General features: G+C 57.6%; 1 protein-coding gene across 4 annotated transcripts in view; it reads right to left on the reverse strand.

Annotated features, from left to right (window-relative positions):
* Window positions 1-21,010, reverse strand: part of SZT2 (SZT2 subunit of KICSTOR complex) — a 52,184-nt gene that overhangs the window by 7,584 nt on the left and 23,590 nt on the right. For 2 of the 4 annotated variants that reach the window (XM_082344857.1, XM_082344856.1), the window contains exons 13-62: window positions 20,699-20,851; window positions 20,438-20,552; window positions 20,006-20,223; window positions 19,693-19,908; window positions 19,226-19,304; window positions 18,885-18,979; window positions 18,445-18,613; window positions 18,130-18,244; window positions 17,903-18,016; window positions 17,531-17,701; window positions 17,272-17,366; window positions 16,905-17,028; window positions 16,634-16,798; window positions 16,338-16,542; window positions 15,918-16,033; window positions 15,561-15,807; window positions 14,551-14,692; window positions 14,311-14,403; window positions 14,094-14,172; window positions 13,697-13,990; window positions 13,394-13,535; window positions 13,120-13,215; window positions 12,968-13,031; window positions 12,550-12,735; window positions 12,014-12,181; window positions 11,838-11,925; window positions 11,667-11,738; window positions 11,288-11,489; window positions 10,369-10,468; window positions 9,502-9,631; window positions 7,414-7,566; window positions 7,212-7,314; window positions 7,017-7,122; window positions 6,820-6,931; window positions 6,074-6,192; window positions 5,801-5,965; window positions 5,436-5,520; window positions 5,108-5,272; window positions 4,852-5,019; window positions 4,339-4,490; window positions 3,739-3,905; window positions 3,524-3,621; window positions 3,302-3,434; window positions 3,055-3,185; window positions 2,823-2,923; window positions 2,558-2,749; window positions 2,110-2,377; window positions 1,928-2,007; window positions 1,718-1,843; window positions 1,393-1,592 (exon numbers count right to left, since the gene is read on the reverse strand). In XM_082344857.1, coding sequence (XP_082200983.1) covers window positions 1,393-1,592; window positions 1,718-1,843; window positions 1,928-2,007; window positions 2,110-2,377; window positions 2,558-2,749; window positions 2,823-2,923; window positions 3,055-3,185; window positions 3,302-3,434; window positions 3,524-3,621; window positions 3,739-3,905; window positions 4,339-4,490; window positions 4,852-5,019; window positions 5,108-5,272; window positions 5,436-5,520; window positions 5,801-5,965; window positions 6,074-6,192; window positions 6,820-6,931; window positions 7,017-7,122; window positions 7,212-7,314; window positions 7,414-7,566; window positions 9,502-9,631; window positions 10,369-10,468; window positions 11,288-11,489; window positions 11,667-11,738; window positions 11,838-11,925; window positions 12,014-12,181; window positions 12,550-12,735; window positions 12,968-13,031; window positions 13,120-13,215; window positions 13,394-13,535; window positions 13,697-13,990; window positions 14,094-14,172; window positions 14,311-14,403; window positions 14,551-14,692; window positions 15,561-15,807; window positions 15,918-16,033; window positions 16,338-16,542; window positions 16,634-16,798; window positions 16,905-17,028; window positions 17,272-17,366; window positions 17,531-17,701; window positions 17,903-18,016; window positions 18,130-18,244; window positions 18,445-18,613; window positions 18,885-18,979; window positions 19,226-19,304; window positions 19,693-19,908; window positions 20,006-20,223; window positions 20,438-20,552; window positions 20,699-20,851 — 7,077 coding nt within the window. The remainder of the gene's footprint in view (window positions 1-1,392; window positions 1,593-1,717; window positions 1,844-1,927; window positions 2,008-2,109; window positions 2,378-2,557; window positions 2,750-2,822; window positions 2,924-3,054; window positions 3,186-3,301; window positions 3,435-3,523; window positions 3,622-3,738; window positions 3,906-4,338; window positions 4,491-4,851; window positions 5,020-5,107; window positions 5,273-5,435; window positions 5,521-5,800; window positions 5,966-6,073; window positions 6,193-6,819; window positions 6,932-7,016; window positions 7,123-7,211; window positions 7,315-7,413; window positions 7,567-9,501; window positions 9,632-10,368; window positions 10,469-11,287; window positions 11,490-11,666; window positions 11,739-11,837; window positions 11,926-12,013; window positions 12,182-12,549; window positions 12,736-12,967; window positions 13,032-13,119; window positions 13,216-13,393; window positions 13,536-13,696; window positions 13,991-14,093; window positions 14,173-14,310; window positions 14,404-14,550; window positions 14,693-15,560; window positions 15,808-15,917; window positions 16,034-16,337; window positions 16,543-16,633; window positions 16,799-16,904; window positions 17,029-17,271; window positions 17,367-17,530; window positions 17,702-17,902; window positions 18,017-18,129; window positions 18,245-18,444; window positions 18,614-18,884; window positions 18,980-19,225; window positions 19,305-19,692; window positions 19,909-20,005; window positions 20,224-20,437; window positions 20,553-20,698; window positions 20,852-21,010) is intronic. The other 2 variants (XM_082344859.1, XM_082344858.1) reach the window with 1 other exon arrangement.

The following is a 21,010-nucleotide window of genomic DNA, read 5'->3' on the forward strand; positions in this document are numbered from 1 at the left end:
TCTCAACTCAGAGGCAAAGGGAAAAGAGAAAGAGGGCCAGTGGGACCCACTCATACTCAGGAGCTATAAACCACTGGAACTCCTGCTGGGGGTTCAAAGCCTCTGGCGAGAAATGCCCCACTTAATCCTCAAGGAAATAGGGACCAGACCTAACTAGTGATTGGTGATGGTTAGAGACTGGAGAGGAAGGAAGGCCTGACTTTAAATTTTCCTCTAGAAACATATTTTTAATCCTAGTATCTTTGGTTTTAAAAGGGAATTCTGATTTCTGGGAAGAACGTAACTGAATGGGAAGGATGCGAACTCCAGAGAAATCCCTACAGCTGGGAACTGGCTGCGGAGGGCAATGAGAAGAGAGCTCCTCCTGGGGTCTGTCATTGAGAAATAAGAGGGGCGCTGAATGAAACGTCCCAGAGGTGCAGGCCTGTCCTCTCTTCCTAAGGCCTGGAAAAGAGAGGGAGGCCTGGGAGGTGGAGAGCTGGTTACAAAAACGCTAAGGAGTTGGAATTGGCTTTCTGGGCCAAGAGGGTGTCTTGATTAAGGAAGTACAACTTATATTTACTAGTTTGAAAAAGTATCAAACTGAAAGCAGAGAGGAGGGAGAAAAGAAACTCACACATCTGGATACATGAAAGCAACGGCATAACACGAACAGACATGTTCCCATGCAGCCACTGGGAAGGAGCTGGGAACATAGAATCTGGAGGCTCAGACGTTGAGAGGGGCATAGGGCACGGGCCACAGAAATGGGAATTTGAGACTTGACACAGGATGGGAAAGGTGGCTGCAGTTTTCACTGCGTTCTGGGGAGATGGAAGGTGTTGCCAGAGGAGCTGTCTACTACTTCCCAGGACTCAGACCTCCCACTACTGGCCAGTGAGTGAACATGACCAAGAACAGGCCAGAGGACAGTGATGCAAGTAGGCCCATTGCAGGGGTCCTTGGTGAGAAAAAAACAAAACAAAAAACAAACCAAAAAACATGGTGAGAAAAGAACTTCCTGGGCCAGGAACGATGTAAATCTCTGGAGAGGTCAGGAGGTGATCAGGACAACAATCATTAAGACCCAGGTCCAAGAGCCTGTACAGGACTGGTGTGTGTGGATGGACACCAGCGTTAAAGCACAGAAGACACACGTGGGCAAGCAGCTCTGTGAAAATGTACCCAGTTTGTGTATGAACGTGGCCATGGGTTCCAGGAGATGTGTGAGGCTTACGGAATGTGCTTGAGGGCTGCAGGTAGGTGTCCCAGATCCTAACGTGTGTGTGCGGGCCTGATGAGATGGTTGTACGCAAGGCCCAAACTACCCAAATAGGACCCAAGAGGAAGGGTGTGTGGGGCCTCACCTGCTGGGGAGGAGGAGAGGAGGGCGGGGAGACGAGACGCGCTCACCTGCGGGCGGGCGAGGGGGGCCGCAGCGGCACCAGCACAAAGCCCATGCTCTGCAGATACTGCACGTACTGCTGCAGGAAAGCCAAGCTCAGCTCCTTCAGCCAAGGCTCCTCCCGGGCGCCCGGTGGAGGCCCATCCGAGGAGTCGCAGCTGGTGGAGGCCTCTCGGCTCCCAGACCCTGACTCAGGGCGGTGGCGCCGCTGTGGGAGTGGAGATTAAGAAAGGCTCTACCCACCGTCAACCACCCTAGCAGGGGTGGAGGAATGGAGGTCCCCGCTGGGTAAAGGGAGGTCCCACAGGAGAAATCCAGAGCCTGGAGCCTCACCTGCCCCTCCAGGGGCCCAGAGGTCTCTGGGGGCCCATGCAGCCAGGCTGCGGGGTCGAAGAGCAGCGCCGTCGCACAGTAATGCACCAGGCGAGACGACTGTTTCAGGGTCTCCAGCTCCCCGGCCTGGGGAAGTGGGCAGTGAGCACCGGGGCGGTGGCCAGGGCAGGGTCATGGGACGCTCCCAGAGGACGCGGGTTGGCCACTCACACTGATGGGCATGCTGGCTGGGGCGGAGCGCTGCTGCCACGTTACAAACAGGTTCTCCATCTTCATCTGGCGCTCCAGTTCTGGGGGTTGGAGGCATTAGTAGCGGCCCCCAGGAGTGGCCACCTCTCGCCCTGCCAGACTCCACAGATTGCCCTGCCCGCTGCCCGGCTCAGCGCCCTCACCTCTGCGCTCTGCCATCTTGATCTCCAGGAACTGTTGTCCATGGTAGGTGACAGGATCGGGCGGTCTGGGCACAGGGCCGAGGGAGGAGCTGGGGCGGGCGGCCGTGATATCCCTTAGGGCCTCATCGAAGGGGAATGTGTCCAGGGGAAGGGGGCCCCCACCCCGAGAGGACCCACTCAGCCGTCCCTGCTCGCGGCTCAGAGGGGGGCTTGCACTCCGGATGAGGGTCTCTGCTTCCATGGTCGGCAGCAGGAATGGGTTTGGCTCCTAAGAGAGACGGAGCCTCACAATGGGTCCATGGCCTTTGCCCTCAGACCTCCTCTCCCACCGCCCCCGTGGCCTCCTCTCTCAGACTCTCCCGCCCCACTGCCCCTGCCCTCAGCCTGTCCCCTCTCCTGTTCCCGAACTGCTACTTCCTTTAGCTGACCACTCAGGAGAGGAGAGAACCTGAGCAGCAGGCACCTTTGCGTCGCGCACTGGGAAGTCCAACTGGCCGTAGTGGTGGAAGAGCCCAAGCTTCTGGCTGAGGAGGCAGAAGATGAGATGGGCGCGTGCGTTCTGCCACTGCACGAGGCGAACCAGTGCTCGGCCCAGGGCCGCCCCCAGGTCTGGAGCCCAGTTGTAGGTCAGCAGCTGCAGCTGGAAGTCAGGGCTCAGCGTCAGTGGGATCATGGAGCCCCTCCTCCCAGCCAGCCCCTGGCCCCACGTCTACCTTCTTGTCCATGACCTCCAGCAGCAAGAACCTCTGCCGGGGAGCATTTCGCCCCAAGCTCCCGTCGCCTCCTGGCTCGAAGCGCTGCACGGCTTTGGCAGCTACGGGGTCAGGGAGGGGCAAAATGAGGGTCTGGGGGCCGACCCCCTTTGATCCCACCCTGCCTCCCACGGGGTCAGCGGCTCCAGGGTCAGTCACTCTGAGCCCACCCTCCTCCAGGCCATGGCCTCACCCTGCTGGGTGGGTCTCCTCCACTGCGAGAAGTTCCTCCCCAGAAGCAGCAGATGCCGCTCAGCTGCCGGGCGGGGAGTTGGGCCCAGCTGTCCAAGGGAACAAGGACTGAAGATCTCTGGCTCAGAAGCCCTAGTGGGAGGGACGGACAGAAAGCAGACCGTCCATGGCCCCATTCCCTGGTTATCTCCTCCTGGGCCCAGGCCCCCACCTCTCCTACCTCAGCTGCTGTGAGACCCCAAACTCACAAATGCTGCTCAAAGATGCGGACACTGGTGTCTCCAGCCATTGAGGTGACCAGAGTGGTGAATTCAGACAGGACAGATGGGAGCAGGAACCGGGACACCATGTGAGTGGAGCTCCTGGACACCGAGGCACATCCTGGATCCAGGACATAGAAGTCACGGTGGGGCTGTGGCATGGGGACCAGGGCAGGAGCGTAAGGGTGGGAGAGGGGGCTGGGGTCTCACCCATCTGAACCATGAACTCCATCCAGCGCTGAGCGACAAGAGCAAACACAGGCTGCAGGGTGCCCGCCTCACCCTCCTCCAGCTGTGTGGTCCTGCGTCTGAAGACACAGCAGGAGTAACAGCCTTGCACCCACATACAAGACGGCTGTGTTTACACGCACCCAACATCCCCTGTGACTTCACACCACACCTCCCATGACAACACACACACACACCTTTGTCTCTGGGCTCCAGACTCTGGGCCTGCTGCCCGCTCAGTCCCACCGGGAGTCCGAACACTCTCTGTTTTGTGACGCCTCCGGCCCCGAGTGTCTTCTGGCCGATCCAGGACAATGTCATCAGTTGTTTTGGGGGAACCCAAGTCCCCACATTCTGTTTTACTCTGGGGACAATGCAGTGAATGAGGAGGGGCTAAAGGGAAGGGGAACGGGGCGGAGGACGGAGGCATCATGGAACGGTAACAAGAGCCTGGAGGATTTGGAGGCCCGGGTTCAGGCCCTGGAGGCTGACCAAGCAGCCTTGGACAGGCTACTCAACTTTCTGGAGCCTCAGCTGCCTCACTGGTGAAAGGCCTGCTGCAATCGTGCAGGCTAGGAGGATCCGACAGGAAAAGTGGAAGTGAAAGCACTTAACAAGCTGAGGCTCTCTCGGTATCAGTGAGAACTTGCCACGCTCTGCACACTCCTATCCAAGGCACAGAGCAGTTTTACACAACAGGAGATCTGGGGCAGGGCCTGTAGGAGCGTGTAGGGAGACAGGAGGCAGACAAGAAGGCAGATAGATGTCAACTTCACCACCTCCCTTTTTCCCATTACCAGCATATCCCAGAAGCTACGTCGGCCAGCTTTGCTTGGGGGTGTCACAGGCTCGCCAGGGCGAGGGCCAGGGCCAGGGCCAGGGCCAGGGGGAAAGATGCTAGCTCGGCCTGCAGGGCTCTTGGTTTCCAATGACCCGCTCTTGAGACTTCCTGTGGGCAGCAGACATTACAGACTCCTGTCACTGACCATCAATCCCCATTTCAGACAATCTAGCCCCAAGACTGGTAAGAGAGTGATGTGCCACTTACTCTACCTGTTCCTGAATGGCAGTATATGCAACTGAAGGTCCATGGCTGTGTGAGTTTGTGTGAAGGGAGTTCCTGACCATATATTCCCCCTCTCTAACTGAGTGACCAGCATGCATACATTTCTACCAAGGCGTATCACCTTGCTGATGCAGGGAAGGTGATGGACAGCTGTGAATGTGTATTTCAGATGGGGGCTCTGCGACGTCTCCCCAGATTCTCACGTTTGCACCTAGACCTGTGAGGTTCTCCAGACCCTGCGTACCTGGGGACGTGTCCTCTGTACATAGTGAAGCTGGCAGCAGCCGGAGCTCCATGATGGCATCAGCCAGGGACTGGCGAGCTGCTGCTCGGAGCTTCTCCTCCAGCTGCACGATACTGATGTTCCCCTTTTCCCACACATCCAGTCGAAGCCGTGGGGCCCCGTTCGGAGCTGGAGGAGAGAATGGGGGCCACTTGAGTGTGTCCCTGGTTTCTGCAGCATTAAAGGAACACTCCCTCCTCTGACCAAGCTTCCCTACCTGAAGAATTATCCGGCACGACTGGGCAGCGAGTGACTTGAGTCAGCTGCTCAAATTCCTCCTCCTGCAGTGGGTCTGGGGGCCCCAGAGAAGAGGGGGGCCATGATGCCAGTGAGATGGGGGCTCCCTCCTTATCCACAAAAGCTAGAGTGATGCAGGCGACCCCTGGGTAGAAATCCACAGGAAAGCTCAGGTCTGGGACTTCCAGGCCCTGCCCCACCCCACCCAATCCCCCTCAGCTGCAAGGCTGGGAAAGGCCCTCAGTCGTGGGACAGGAACAGGCTTTCCCATGCCTGGTGGTGCCACGGGCCCAGGCCCTGCACTGTACCTTTGCCCCCAGTGCCTTGTCCTCCAGGCTTGTTGTACAAGTAGATGTCCAAGTCGGGGAGGCCACCCTGTGGTGGGAGTGGATGCTGGGGAGAGAACGGCCACCGAGCACTAAGACCAGGCAAATGGACAAATGCCATCAGGGAACGGGTATCCACAAGGAGAAGTGGGGGACAGCTACACGTAGAAGCACAGGAAGACACAGGTAGATAATAAAGGCCGGGGAAGGGGTGCCTGGGTGTACACAGGCCCATGGGCAAAGGTACATTGGTGGGGGGCATCTGTAGCAAACAGTTACACAGCAAGGGTGTGTGGTGGGTGGAGGGCCTGGTGCACGCGGGTGGGGAGAGGTGCGTGCAGTCTCACCTGGAAGTGGTTCCGGCTGTTGCTGTCTGTGTACTTGGGGGAGTGCAGGAAGATGAGCAGATTCTGCCGCAGGTACCAGGCCAGGGCAGGAAGCCAGGGCCTGCAGGAGGGCGGCAGCGCCAGATGCAGCACCTCCGAGGGCAGACTTCCAGGGGGCTGGATGAACTGCAGAGAGAGGGAAGGAAGGGGAGTCAGAGATGAAGGAAGAGGTTGCCGCGGAGACCGTCCCTGCGGCTGCGGGGAGCCACGCAGGGAGCCTGGGAGGGAGCTGACCTCCACGTCAGCCGGCGTCAGCTTGCAGTTCCGAACGAGCATGACCGTGATGACGTCCAGGGTGGCCTCATCCAGGCGCCGACGCAGAACCCGCACCAGCTCATCTGTGATCTCGGGACCTGGACACAGCCACGGCGGCAAGGTGGGGACACGGGCGGAGGATCCAGCTACCCCCATCCCAGCCCTTAACCCCAGATTCAAACAGGCTCCCATGCACCAGAGGTGGCCAGCACCAGGCTCTGGTTCTGCCAAGCTACTCGTCATGTGACCGTGGACAAGTGAGTCTAACCTCTCAAAGCCTCAGTGCCCCCCTCAATACAATGGGGATAATAATAGCAACTACCTCATATGTCGCAGTCTTAACCTAAGACTAGTGCACTTTTGAGCCATAAATAAATTAAATGAGCCAGTTGCCTACTGGATGCCTCAGGCTCAACGTATCCCAAACTGAACCCATCATCTTCACCCCAAACCTGCCCCAGTACCCGGCCAGTGGTACCACCATCCACCCACACAGTCACCCAGGACAGACATCTGGGTGTCAACTTTTACAGCTCCTCTTCCCTAAGATGCATTTCAGTCAGCGACAGGTCCTACCCCTAAACATCCCAGGAGCCTGTCCTTTCCCACCCAGCTCCCGCTTGAGAGAAGCCCAGAGCACAGCATGAGCTGGCATAAGAAGAGAAGTCCCAGAGGACTTTGGAACCTCATCTGGTCGCTCCCCGACCCCTCCGCATGGCCCTCACCTGCCTGCCCTACGCCATGCACCAGCAGCTGGATATGTCTGTCCACTTGGCCCACAGGACGAGCAGCATCTGAACCTCGGCTGGAGGCCATGTCCAGGGGAGAACGAGGACCCTGCAGGGAAACTCTGGTCAGGGCCCGGCTCCAGGGAGCAAAGCATGAGGGAGCACGGGGGCATCGGGGAGTGGGGGATACATGCCGAGGCTTCCTCAGAGTAGATGGGCTCCTGGCTTCGGGACAGAGCTAGGGACGGGGGCAGGGCATCGCCGTCCCATGGCCGCTCACTGCAGGACGTCTCCAGGAGCCTGGGAAAGAGTGGCAAGGGCTTTGGACATACCTCCTCCTGCGCCAACCTTAACCCATGCTGTAGCCCATCTTCTCAGGGCCCACATACCGCAGATAGTACACAGCCTTCGTTGCTCGCTCCTGATAAACAAACATATTCTTCCGGTTCACCACGGAGAAGGCATTGAGCACAGAGCGCAGGGCCTGGATGGCTGGGGGAGGAACATGGGTTCAGGAAACTCCCTTCTCCAGATCGCCCCCCGACCTCGACCTGCCTGAACTCTACCTGCCCTCTCATGTCAATCACATACCCCGAGAGACCCCCATGCTGGGCCCCATTTTGAGGCGTGAGTGGACTCGAATCACGGTTCCCCACACAACGTCACAGGAGAAATGGCCAGGGACAAACTGCATGGTGGCTGCTAGGTACCCTCGGGGTCCACAGCTCTCATCAGCAGCGTAATCTGCGGGAAGGATGACAATGGATCAGAAACGGGACACAGCCCTCGACCCTCAGAGACTTCTCACCTGTGAACCAGCCTACCTGTCCTCACTCCCCCTACTCCTCGGGCCTATTACTCTGCAGGGGGGATAGATGGTCATTTTGGGTAATAAGATAGGACCATGCTTTTAGGCAGATAAGTCACAGCACAAAGGTTTTCAGAACTATGTCAGGGAGATGTGGAGAAGGAGCTAAGAAAAGGTGTCAGGCAAGGCAAAGCATGAGAAAATCCTGAAGATAAAGCGAAGACATTCTGAGCCTGTCAAAACATATACATATACATATACACACACATATACATATACATATACGGGGTACACAACATACACCCCACTTGTGTACTCATTGGGAGTTGCAACAATAACCCCATTAAAACAAAAAGGGCGTGACTGCTTACACACACGTGCAGCAAAGTGGGGGGAAACTACGTCCTGTGCTTTGGAGGACAGCTATCCCAGAGAACCCAAAGGGCAGTGTGGCTCTACACAAGAGCCCATGGCCACAGCCCATGGCCTCAGTCCACCCTTTTTAGGTTTCCAGGTCGATGAGGAACCTTCCGGTAGGTCAAGGTGGCAATTTGGTTTCTCAGAGAAGCTGCTGTCAGATGTGAGCAGCGTACAGGACACCTGGGAGGCTGCAGAGTCTGGAATGGAACGCTGGTTGCTAAGGGTTTCAGCAAAACCATATGGAGAGACTAAAATGAGGAAGGGCTGGGTCTGGATTCTGACTGATCTTACATCCTGGGCTGCTGGGAGCCATTGTGAAGTAAAAGTGCTTGGCTGTCGTAGCTCATACTCGATTTGCAGAAGATGCTTCAAAACCCTGGGAAGTCCATCAATTATGGGGATTCTGCTTTGATATGGAATACATCCCAGGATGAGCTGAGAGATGTACTCTCCCGGAGCTGTTAGGAACGTTCGTCCACGGACTTGCTGAGAATGTTAAAGATAAGGAGTGATCTGACTTTTATAACAGAGAGACAATGGCAAAGGAATGGCATGATCTGGCTTTCCTCTGTGAGCTGGGGTGAGAGGTCATGAGGAGTAAGAGAAGGAAGCAGAATTGCGGAGACTTCAATTACCATCTCGAGTAGATTATCACGTTTCCTAACTATGACCAGAAATCTCAGAAACCCCGAAGGGTTCTGTGCCTGCCTGCCTGTCTGGAGGGACAGCCAATCAGAAGGCAAATCCTTCTACCGGCCCTCAGGCTCCACCCCTCTGTTCTTCTCCCCTGTGAGCTGGCCTGCTTGTCCACGATGCCCCTGCCCCCTTCTTCGGCCCTATTATCCTGCAGGGGAAAGACAGTCATTTTGGAAAACAAGGTAGGGCCAGGCAGAGGCGTGCATTTAGGAAGACAGGTCACAGCGGGGGGCCTCTTCCGTGTACCTTCTCTCCTGTATTTCTCCCCCTCTGCTGGCTCTTTCCCGTGGAACATAAGGGTGCTCAAGTCTCTACCTTATTTTATTTTATTTTATTTTATTTATTTATTTATTTTTTTACCTTATTTTAAATTCCTGCCTTGCCTCCCACCTTCCTTTAGTTTCTGCCGTATCTACTTTGTCTCTTCCTTCACTGCCAGGCTACTTGAAAGACTAATTAGTCCCAGCTCCTCTTACCTAACATCCTTTCATGTTTCCATTTCCTCTGGTTTCTACTCCCGTCTCTCCATTGAAAGCATTTTCACTAAAGTCACTGATGAACTCGCAACAGCCAAACCTGGTGATCCTTTTCTGTCCTCTCCTCCCTGCCCTCCCTGTATTACCTGGCACTGATGGCAATTAATGGTGACTCTACCCGCAGCTTCTCAACAGAGTCTTCGATAAAGGCAGGGGCAGCAGCATCCCCTGGGGAGGGAGGCTCCTGGGTGGGACCCACCATCACTGGGCAGGACTCACCATCACTGGGCAGTGGTACCCGCTGACGGGAGTGGAAGGGGGTCTCGCTGCGCCATAGATCTTCTTCACTCTCAGCCACCAGAAGAGAGTTACACACGTGACTGTCATGAAGGTCCTGAAGAAGCAGCCGCTGGGAGAAGAAGGAGCAAGGCCTCTGGGAACTGAAATATTCCCCCATACAATGGTGGGGGTGGTGAGGGGTGATCAAAGGCTGGAGGGAACGCCCATTATCACTGGGGGTTAGAAGTCAAAAAGAGCATCTGTAACCACTGGGAGCTCAGAGATGATGTCTGACAGTCACTGGGCTCCGGGCTCTGAGCACTGAAGCCCAGATAGGAACATCTGTCCCTCCTCTTTGCCAGAATCTGTTCACCATCTTTCAGGTCTCAGCTTAAAAAAATCTCTTCTTCCCAGCTTTCCCTGACACTGCAGATGGTCAGATCCCTGTTATACGCTCTCACACCAGTCTCTGCTTTTCCTCTGTAGAAGCCTTCACAATTGTAGTGGAAATAGTTTGTGTGTTTTAGTTGTTCCATGTCTATCTCCTCCACTTGACATAAGCTCCAGAGAGTCAGGGTTTCCCTCTGTCTTGTTCACTATCATGTCCCAAATGGTAGCACAGTGCAATGAGAGGGAGCATCTCACAGTCACTGGGAGGGGATGAGAGAGTGACCCACTCTGGGGGTGGGTTAGGGAGAGCTCCCCAGTTTGTAGGGAGCCTAGGGCGTAATAGCATCCCAGTAACTAAGGGTCAAAGAAAACATCAAAGATGGGCCAACAGCCTCTGAAGGTCAGGTTCCTGGAAACCCCTTCCTCATCTGGGCTGTGTCCCATGCCTGGAAAGCCCTGCCCCCGGCTGCCTCTTACCTGGTTGACCTCCCTGCAGATCTCCCCAACTCGCCTCACCAGGAGCTGCTGCAGGTGGCGACACTCAGTGCCTGGCCCCCCATCCTCCCGAATCAGGCTCCTGGGAAGGATGGATTGGACACAGAATTGCAGTGGGGAGGGTGTCATGGGAGTTGGCGCCAAGAGGAACCATGAAAAGGAAGGAGGACTGGACAAGGGGAAGTAAACAAGATGGGAACTGGGAAAGATGGAATTCTCAATAGCAATTCTGGAAGCCTGGGTTCCATGCTTGCCTCACCAGCTGCCATACTGAGGCTTCCATCATGCAGCTCACCTTCTCTACCCTCAGATCTTCTTCCTCAGGATGGTGGGTCCTCCCTTCTCTCAACACCCCCACCCCTCTCAACACTGTGATTAGAGCAGTACTGAACCAGATACCTAGGTATGGATCCTGGCGCTGCCACTTACTAACTGAGACCTTGGGCAAGTGTTTAACTTATCTGTGCTGGAGTTTCTTCATTCAGACCACGAGGATAGTAATACCTCATAGGGCTGTTACAGATTAAATGAGTTGATCCATGTAAAAAACTTAGAACGGTGCCTGCCGCATAGCAAGTACTTGTTAAATATTATCTATTATTCCTTATTTTTATATATCTACAGCTCCTGAAGCTGCTGTGAACTACAGATGCGCTTAATGCTCGGCTAGGAACCAAAATCCTCATCAGCTTTTCAACTCCATTAGGAAAGCAGAGTGATGTGCTTTGCTACAATCTGTGGGAAGTGGTCAGGAGCCCCCAACCTTAGAACACAAGTCAGACCCCTACCCAAACCCTCAGTCCCAAGTCTAGCCTTCTAACGACACTGAAGAGGGGTGATGTGGGACCAGGGAGAAGAAGCTAACATCAGAGTCAGGGTGTAGGGCCCCGCTGCTCCTTACCGTGCGTGTGCATACACTTCCACACGGTCCTGCAGCACCCGGACGATGAGCCAGAAGTCAGGCAGGCAGGGCCCAGGGAGGCCCGCGAGCGAAGGCTGTGGAGGTGCTGGGCCGGGCGGGGTCCGCAGCGTGAAGGGGGCCTTCTCACCTGGGGTCTCACTGGGACCCTCACTGTCTGAGCCACTGCTGCCACCGTCGTAACCTGTGTCAAACGTGCTGAAGTTCAACCCCATCCTTAGGCTCATCTGAGCCCCAAGTGTATCAGCTTGGTGGGCCCCTCCAGGTTAGTCCCTTCTGATGGCCCTGCCCAGACCTTTCACTGTGCAGCCCTGAGTCCACTTCCCATCAGCTTAGTCTTCCGCGCCCCGCCCCAGCTTACCTAGGTGGTCTGAGTCCACACTGCCCTGACTGGACATGAGGCTGAGTCCCCGGCTGGGCCCAGGCTGGCTCCCTGGGAAGAGAAGGGAAATGCCTGGAGCCTCTCTCAATCCTGCCAAGGATGCCCTCTGAACATGGAAGCAGGGCCAGGGAGCTGCAAGTCCTCTCTTACCTCGCTGGGGCAGGCTGGGCAGACTGATGAGCAGGGGGCCCTCAGAATCCTCTGGGGAGCCAGGGGCTTGGGGGCTGGCTGTCAGGGCCTGAGAGGCAGGAGGTCAGGATGGAGTACAGGCCCCACACTTCCACCACCACCCCCTCCGTTCCCAGGTCAGCCCAGGAAAGACTCACCTCCCCTTCAACGCCTTCCGCCCTGTCCTCCTGGCTGTGCCAAGCCCAGGCCGCCGAAGGGGGCTCCCCACGAGACCCACCTGGCTCTTGGCCAACTGCCACAAAGAAGAAGCCACTGTCAGCGTCCTCAAGAAGAACATGCCCAGGGAGGTGGAGGCGGCGGAACTCCTGGGGAGCAGGAGCCAAGGGCAGAGATTAGGCAGGAGCAGCCCTCCCTGTTCATGGCACCCCACACTTCCTCATCAGACCCTCACAACTACCGGGTGAAGCAGACACTAGCATCCCTACTGCTGAGTTACGAAAAGGCTCAGTGACTTGCCTAAGGTTCAACAGGCCCAGTGGCAAGGTTGAGCTGGGTCTCTTCCCACTGAGCTGGGTCTCTTCCCACTGAGCTGGGCTGCCAGGCATGGGGTAAAGGTCGGACAATAGGGTGAGGAGGTGAACCCAAACCAAGAGAGAGCCTTCTGGTTCTGTATGTGGAGTCCAGGGACGGACGGGCCCCCAGGTGACCAGGGAGCATTCTGAGGGCAGCATACCTCCTTGAATTGTGTGAGGGAACGCTCTGGCCCGAACACAAAGCTCAGTGGCAGAGTTTGGCGAAGGCAGGTGGAGCGTCCAAGAGAGCTATGGATGTGGGCAGCTGCACGGTGCAGGGCAGGGCTCTGGGGGAGGCCCCCTCTTCGGAGTGCCCCCACCATCTCATCCTCCAGCAACCAGCGGATCTACAGGTGGAGAGCAATCCAGGAAGTGGTGAAGGGCACCTCCCATGCTGATTGGGACATCACTGCACTCTTAGATTAGAAGATACTAGAAGATACTCCACCTCACAGACTGAGAGAGGCCTCACTTGGACCCCAGCATAAACAGGGTGCCTTACCTCACCATCTGATGGAAAGGGTGTCAGTTACAGTGTTGAGGGGCTGTCACTTAGGTTGGGGGAGGGAAGGCCCTCACCTCACTCATGGTGGTCTCAATAGCCAGTCTGTGGGGTGTGGCCAAATTAGATAGTCCTGGGTGCCTAATTGGAAGAAAGGTTTAGATATTGGTTTCCAGAAAACAAAACCAACAGGGAACAAGGAACTCAGAGAGGGAGCATAAGGAAGTACCTGTCTTCTCCTGGAGGTGGCAGTGGGGGCCCCAGGCCATCATCGGATGGTTGCCCTGGGGATCGTGGGAAGGACGTACTGCTCTCAGATGTTGACCTGAAACAGGGTAGGAGCAAAGGTCAAAGGTCAGCAGCTATTATCCTCCTAGGGCCTCCTCAGCATTCCTTTCTTGGAAACCTTAAGGTACCCTTAGTCCCCAGGTGCCCACAGATTTCTTAATGGTCCCCCTACTCCAACAAGACCCCAGATCCTCCCACCAAACTTGCTGCCCCACCGGTGGTGCTGAGGGTCTGAGGTCGGGGGAAGCTCCACTTCCAGGGGCAAGGTCAGCACAAAGACGTCCAGAGTGACACTGAGGTCCCGCAGAAGAACTCGGCCTCCAATGGGGGGGCCTTCCAGACTAGAAAGCACCTGGCCTGGGAGAGGAGGGAAGTTAGGGGTTACTGCAGCCCTGGGATGAACACAGATTCCAAGTCTCCAGGGCTAAAGAGTTACACCCGTAGGCTCTCCCCGACCCCCAGGCAGGCAGACAGGCTGTATTGGACCAGTGACCCTCCCCTAGGCATCCCAAACTCACCCAGGCAGGTGGGCAGGCTGCACACGGGTACTGAGCTGTGCTGGCCGCGTAGCCGCACGGAGCATGTGAGGTGCAGGAAGAGTGGTGGCAGGTCATGTGCCAGGCTCTCGGGCCCCGTGGGTGAGTCGCCCCCCAGGATGCTGAAGGAGTCTTCATCGGGGTTCACGGTATCTGCGTCTGACAATGAGGCGGAGTCCAGCCCAGCAGGCCCCAGGTCTGGTTCACGGCTCTCGAGGTATTCCACCTCCAGCTCTGGGTCACTCTCGGTGACCACACAGCAGGCAGATGTGTCTCCTAGAGATACACGTCGTGTGGTCAACAGGATAGGTTGGCAGCAAAGGCCCCCGAATCCTGGCTTGAAGCAGCCTTTCCCACCTCTACCCACTTGCCTATATACCTTCTTCTCCCATGAGCTCAGCCTCTGAAAACTCCAAGTCACTGACTTTTCTGTCTCCTGTGTCCCGGGGGCCCTCATCCTGGGCAAAAGAAAGAGACAGTATGATCCAAGGCAGGGCCTCAGGGAACTGAGAGTTAAGAGGATCCGGGTGGGTCAAGCGGGGCCTCTGGGGCTACAGGTTGGGGGTAGGAGGGAGGTAAGGGAGAAAGCCACTCACCTCACGCCTGCTGGATGGAGGGCAATAGAAGAAGTAGTGGGGATTGGAGGGCACTGTGCGGAAGTACAGACCGCTGATCTCCAGGAACTTCTCCTGTTTGGGGGTTAGAAGGAGGCTACGATGTCAGTCACTGCTTGGCAGGACACTGCTCCCACCCTAGAACAGACACCTATACACCCCGAACCCAGGAGGGACCACTGCCCCCCTGTGCAGGCAGGACTCTGCCCTCTCTACCCTCACCTGGATGAGGCTATGCAGGGCATCGTGTGCCTCTCCTCTGAGCTGGCAGACGTCTGTCAGAGATATCTCCAGGCCAGGGTCTGGATGGCCAGGGACACGGGTGCTCTGAAACTCAGGCTCGCTTAGGTCCTCGGTCTCTATGCTGAGTGGGCAGGGCGGGGTGGGGACAGTGAATTGTTAGGAACCATCAAGGCCTAAACGAGCCTGCTTCCCGAGTGGGAGCAGCACACACCTGTCTGTCTTTGCCTCTAGGAAGGGTGCTTATTAGCGCACGACACGGGCGGGAAGAGGCCAGGAGAGCCAACCCACCCGTCTTGGCTCTAACCTCCACATTTCTTAGTGGCTGGACATTTCTGTGAAACAGAGGAATGAGTAAGGCTGACTCCCAGTTTTCTGACTTGGACCAGTGGGTGGAGGGAGAGATCTTTCACCGTGGAGGAGGGACACAGGCGGAGAAGCAAGGGTTAGTGGGAAGAAAGTGCACTCATTTAGGAGGCATGAAAGGTGTGGGATCTAGACCTCCGCAGAGAGAACTGGGCTGGACTTCCGATCTGGGCATCATCAGTGGACTCATCCTTCCGCTCCTTCTGTTTCCCCAGTGCTGACCCACTGCAGACACCAGACACGTAGCCGTCTGTCTGCATGCCTCTCTCCCTCCCTTCAACAGTTTTTGCCTCTATGAAACTCACAGTTTGGGGGATTGTTACTATTATGTGAATGTCCTCAGAACAAACTTCTACTTTCACTGATGGCCACTGACAACTCCCACCCCTAATCTAGCTCAACACTCCACACCAGAACAGGAGAGCCAGGAGAACAAGGAGAGTAGGAGAGGAAGACCGCCGTGGGTGCCAAATGGGAGAAAGAAGCCTGGGCAGGAGGGGTGGGAAGCCAGGACAAAGCACGGCTGGGGACTACCGTGCACAGCCACTCCCCCAGGTCAGAAGGCCCCTGCTTATAGGGGCTTTGTCTGTGTGCCCCCTTATATGTCATTCAAGGACCATCCCAACCTGGACTCAGAAGCCAAGACAGCTCGTTCCCGAGGCTCGGGGCCCTCCTCCACACTGCTGCTGAAGGGCCCAGGGCTGAGAGGACCAGGGCTTGGGGGTGCATGAGGCAAACCCCGAGTGTGGCCACACAGTGCGAGCAGAAAAGGGGTGATGTCTACTTCCTGTAGTAGCTCCTCACAGGCGTCCACTGCTATCAGCATGTCCTGCGAGGTCACGCTCTGTGCTTGCTGCAAGCTCCGGAACAGCCCTGGTGGAAGTGGAAGGGGCCACGAGGGTCAAGCTCTGCAAGGGCCTCTCCAGTCCCCACGCCCGTAATCCTGCAAAGTGGGCTCCTCCCTGCCACGGCGTCACACTCACCACGGACGTAGCATCGCTGTGCATGCTCCTGCAGCAAGGCACAGTGGGTAGCTGCCTCCTTGTGCCTGGGCTCCATCCAGGCTGAGGAGAGGGCAGGCTGGTCGAGGAGCTGAGTCCTAGAAACAGGAGGAAAGAGAGGGCTTGGCCAGCTCCCCTGGTGACACCTCAGACTCACCATCCCCAACCTTCCAGTGGATCATCCCTAGGTCCCTACCAAATGTATTCACGGCCCAGCAAGCTCAACTGATGTGCTGAGGAAGTCCAGCACGAAATGGGCAGGACATGGCTCAGAAGCTGAGCTCCTGCCACTGACCATCAACCTGTCTGTCCGTACCCCTGAGTATGTATCTGAGCCACAGATGGGGGCCACGGTTGGCTGGGGGTTGGGAGAGGACCTAGGTCAACACTGAGGGCACTCACCGGAAGACGAGGTCTCGGGGCGCCTGAGGGGGCTGCACACCCACCATCTGCTCCCTCAGCGCTTCCAGGGAACAGCTATAGATGTAGACAGGACACCGGGTCCGGGGCCCATCTGCACCCTCTGTCTGTGAAGCCTGGCGCCCAGTGTAAGCTGGTAAGTCCCGATGGAAGGGTGGGCTCAGCTCTCCTGGATTCTGGGCACTGTCTGTGGGCAAGAGGTGGCACATGGCTTTGAGACCTCTTATCTGTTCCCATTCCCGCTGCAGCTTAACTGACTTAAGAGTCAGCAGCCTTACCGCTGGCTGGGGTGACACTGAGGATGGGGACCTGGGACTTTGTTGCCCTGACCCCAGTTCCTCCCAGATCTTTCAGGCTGGGAGCCCCACTGCAGTCCTCGAACTTAGACTTTGTCTCCTCTTGAGAGGGTCCCTCCAGGCCACAGGCAGCCAGATGCTGGACATCTGAAAAGGAAAAGCAAGACATAACTCAGAGCCGCCTGCTGGGCTGGTGAGGGAGCTCCAGGGCTTGTATCTGAGGGGGTTAGTGAGAGAGGTCAGCGGTTGGTACCTGAGAAGGTCGCAGGGAGGAAAGTCAGAAACACATGCTGGGGGGTCACAAGCCTTGCATAGCAGCGCCACTGAGGGGGCTGGGCAGAATTGACAGGCCCGAGAGTTTCAGAAGGGCCTAGACTCTGTAAGAGAGAAACAAACTTAGAGCCATCTATAAGGGACCATCCAATGCCCGCTCTCTTTCTCCGCCCGAGAGTCCATCCTCAGGGATAGCTTGCAAGATCGGGGAGCAAGGGGAATGATGGCATCCTGTCAGTGGAGGGGGGCACTTAGTATCCCCAGTGATGGAAACCTGGGGGGGGAATATGTGGGGACGGCAGGAAGTCACTATGACAAAGGGCTCAAGGGGAGGCACAAGTGCTGACCCGGGTGGGAAGAACTGAGTCTCCGCTGGCCTGGGCGCTGCCGCCTGCTTGATCCTTCAGGATCCCGCAGTCCCCCAATGGTGGCCCCTCTGGACCTACAATGGGGGTAGAGGGAGGTGGGAGAGAGCAGGGCCAGCAAGAGAGGCAGGGCTCGGAGGTGAAGGGAAGGGGAGGCCAAGACCCAGACAGAAGGCACCCTGTGCGGTGGGGGAAAGCGGCTGGGCCAAAGTCCGGTGCCGGGAACAAGGTGGGGGCTCACGTGGACTGTGGCAGCTCCTCCGCAGCACCTCGCGCAGGAAGGCGGCCTGGTCGGCGGCGGGCAGCGGGAGCTCCCGGTCACTCAGCTCCTGCCCCAGGCAGCTGTGCAGCAGGCACAGCACCATGTCGTTGGCGGGACAGGGCCCCTCGGCGAGAGGGACGCCCTCTGGCTCTGCCCGACACACACTCTGCTCAGCACCAAAGGCCTCCTGCTGCCCGGCACCCCCGGCTCAGCCCCAACCAGCCCGGCCCCTCCTGCAGCCTCCAAGCCCCCTCCTGCGCCCTCACTCTTCCGCTCATTCGCAGACTCATCTGCCCTCTACGTTCTAACACTCCCTGGCTGGCTGGCCCTCTAGGTATAAGGTTCACCCACCTCTGGAAAGCAGAAGGAAGAACATCTGGATCTGCTGGCACTGCGGCAACAGTCCCATTAGGTCAAAATGGAAAGGGATCTCATGGACACAGGCGTCTCCTCCCTGGTCCAATCCTGGGAGGGAGGGAAGGAAGACAAGAGCGCAGTGAGGCCCACAGTCCCTGACTGTGGCTGCCTTCTCCCCACCCGCTCGCCTGCTCCTCCCCAGGGGCCCCCTCCCCACTGACCGTCAGAGACCCTCGGCTCTGGGGGCAGGGGACTCCACTCCTTGCTCTGGCACAGCTGTATCAAGTACTCAAAGCTCAGCATGGAGCCTATGCAGGCAGCATCCCGAGGGTGGAGCTAGGGGAGGAATAGCAGAGGGCAGGGGTCAGCCCCTCCTGGCCCAGAGGACCCCAGCCTCCAGCTCTCAAGGAAGCCCTCAGAGTCACGGACATTCAGAACACAGAGACTCAGGGGGACCAGGAAGCCGCCAAGCTGTGCTGCTCCCAAGGGGATGCACCCAACCTGGTAAGTGGTAGGGTACTCCTGAGGCCACTCACAGCTCGAGGGATCTCAGAGTATGCCAAGTCCTGGAGGTGCCTCCAGCTCTCAGGGCCAGGTCCCACTCGTCCATACTGTGGCTCCACCCACACCTCGGTGACCAGGTTGAGCTCCGAGTCTCCCTCCAGGGCCTCCACCTCCACATCGTTGTCATCATCTGTTGAGAAGCTAAAGGAAGAAGGGCTCTGAGACTGGAAGAAAGGAGAGTCCAACCCATCACCACCTGGTTGGGAGTTGGTCCATGGAGGGCGGGAAGGCCAGGGCACACGGGACAGCCACAATTCACACGTGGTCTCTCCAGACCTGCGTCTGCCCAGTGAAGCATCTGGAGACAGTATCCCCCGCCCCAACTCTCAGCACTGGGAGACAGAACTTCAGGGGACAGTAGGAAGAAGGGGGAATGTGGAGCAAGGTGGCTCAGAGAGGGGCTGGGCCTCACCTGTCCTTGGTGGAGGTAGAGTGCGGGGGGAAGAGGATGTACTGGACGACGCACGTGTGCCTCTCTTCGACTGCAGCCTGCCCCGGGGGCTCGTTCTGGGACAGGATGGGAGAGCTTGGCCCTGCCCCAGCCCAGGCAGAGATCTGGCCTGGCCCAGCTCTGACCCTCAGCACTTTAGTCCCCTCGCCACACTGTCCTGGGACTGGCCTCAGGCCTTGGGTCCTCTGGCCACAGGGTCCCTGTGAGGCAGCGTTTCCAGCGGTCCCAACCCAGCTCAGAGGCGAGTATCCCTGGGATGATGCTGGACCTTGGTGGGAGGGGTCGTGAGGGACAGCACATACCTGAATTGGAAGCTCCAGGACCATGTTGATGATTCCTTCCCCACTGCAGGCAAAGTGGAACCCTTCCGAGAGCCGGACTCTGAAGCCCCACAAGAGTGGGGGTGGGGACAGGATGAGATGGGGAGAGACACTCAGTGTACAGCCCCTGCTTCCCACGCCACTTATATACCCACTTTCCAGCAGCCATCCAGGCAGACTTGTCTGCTGGTGGCCCTGCCCAAACGACTGGTCCCTCAGGGGTGGCAGGCCCAGTTAGGGCCAGAGGCCAAAATAAACTGAGTCGGGGGAGTTCTGGTGGGGAGGGCAGCAGCCCACACTGCTCTGTGCTGGATCCTCTGCATAGCAGCGGCTGCAGCAGAAACTGGGGCTGAGAGGGGGCAGTATCTGGCTTAGGCTTTCTGCCAGCTTCCAAACCCAGAGTCTACACTAGACTCTGCCCAAGTTGCCCAGCAGGCTTGGTGACGTACTCAGTGAGGATGGAGAGGAGCTGGGCGATGGCGCTGAGCGGCAGTGCGGGGGCCAGTCCTGATGGGATGCTCCAGAGCCAGCGCTGATGGTAGAGGTAGCGGGATAGCGACGCTAGGCTAGAAGAGGCTGAGCGGCCCGACACCAGGGGCAGTGGCCCTGGTGGCTCCAGTGTCAGCAAGAAGGGTGCCCGGTAGTCCAGCGGTAGCTTCTCATACCTGAGCAACGGGGGCAATTCCCAGTTGATCTCTACTCATACCCAGCTTAGCCGCAGCCCCCCGCGTACTCCTGGCCCTGTCCCCACTCTCTACCAACCTGATGAGCAGCTTGTCCAGTGGCTTATGCAGGACCACAAGGCAGGGCCGATCAGACAGGGCCTGCTGTGGCCCCAGCATGGGGGGGGACTTGGAGGGAGAGTTGGCCCCACCGGCGCCCCCCAGCCCTTTTCGTTTCACCTTGGGTGTTGGCTCCTTGCTTTGCACCCGGTGGGGGAAACGTAGGCGCAGGATTTCTTCCTGCAAGTCTGACACGATCTGAGGGAAAAATGTGATCAGACCCTCCTACTCCCGTCTCCTACAGATGTGGAGAAGGGGCCCACAGACAAGGTGAGAAAGCCTTGTACCCCAAGCCTTACTTGGTCTGGGGGCTCCTCCCTCTACTGGCCCTGGCCCTGGGGGTTCTGGGGAGAAAGAGCTAGTCAACATTCCAGGGCTCCTCGGGCTGGGAGTGAGTCGGGGCCCAGCTCACCTTGTGCCGAGCCTGTGCTGGCGTGCCGATGGGGAAACCCAGGCGGAGCACCATGCACGGGGCCTTGGAAATGATGCGGATCATGTAGAAGGAGGAGGGGGGCTGGTCTGGGGCACTGGGGAGAAACGGGAGGGAGTCCGTGAGCAGCCCTTGGCTGGGAGAAGATGGGTTTAGGAGGTAGGAGGGAGAGGGTTTGGGATGAGAGGAAGAGACGTGGGATGAGGGGGAGGGGGAGGAGTGAGGGGACATCACTTTGCCCACCTGGAGAGCAGCTTCACATAGGAATAGCCCTCGACTAGCACGAAGCTGCTCCAGTCACGGAGCAGGGAGGTCAGCGAGGAGTGTGAGATCCTGCACTGGACGGTGCTGTAGCGGCCATTGCTGCCCGGGGTGTGCAGGTGCTTGGGGATTGGCCTGGGAAGAGGGTGTGGAGAGAGGGCAGCCCTCCCAGCCCCAGTCATGGGGCAGAAGAACAGACTGCTACCTCTCTCTGCTAGGCCCTGTCTGAGGATCTGAAGGCTCATGAGCAGGAGGGCTAGGACGGCTTGAAGTTATCTTGGCCAAGGTCGGTAC

The sequence above is a fragment of the Balaenoptera borealis genome (genome assembly GCF_965194805.1).
Source record: "Balaenoptera borealis genome assembly, chromosome: 1".
NCBI lineage: Eukaryota > Metazoa > Chordata > Mammalia > Artiodactyla > Balaenopteridae > Balaenoptera > Balaenoptera borealis.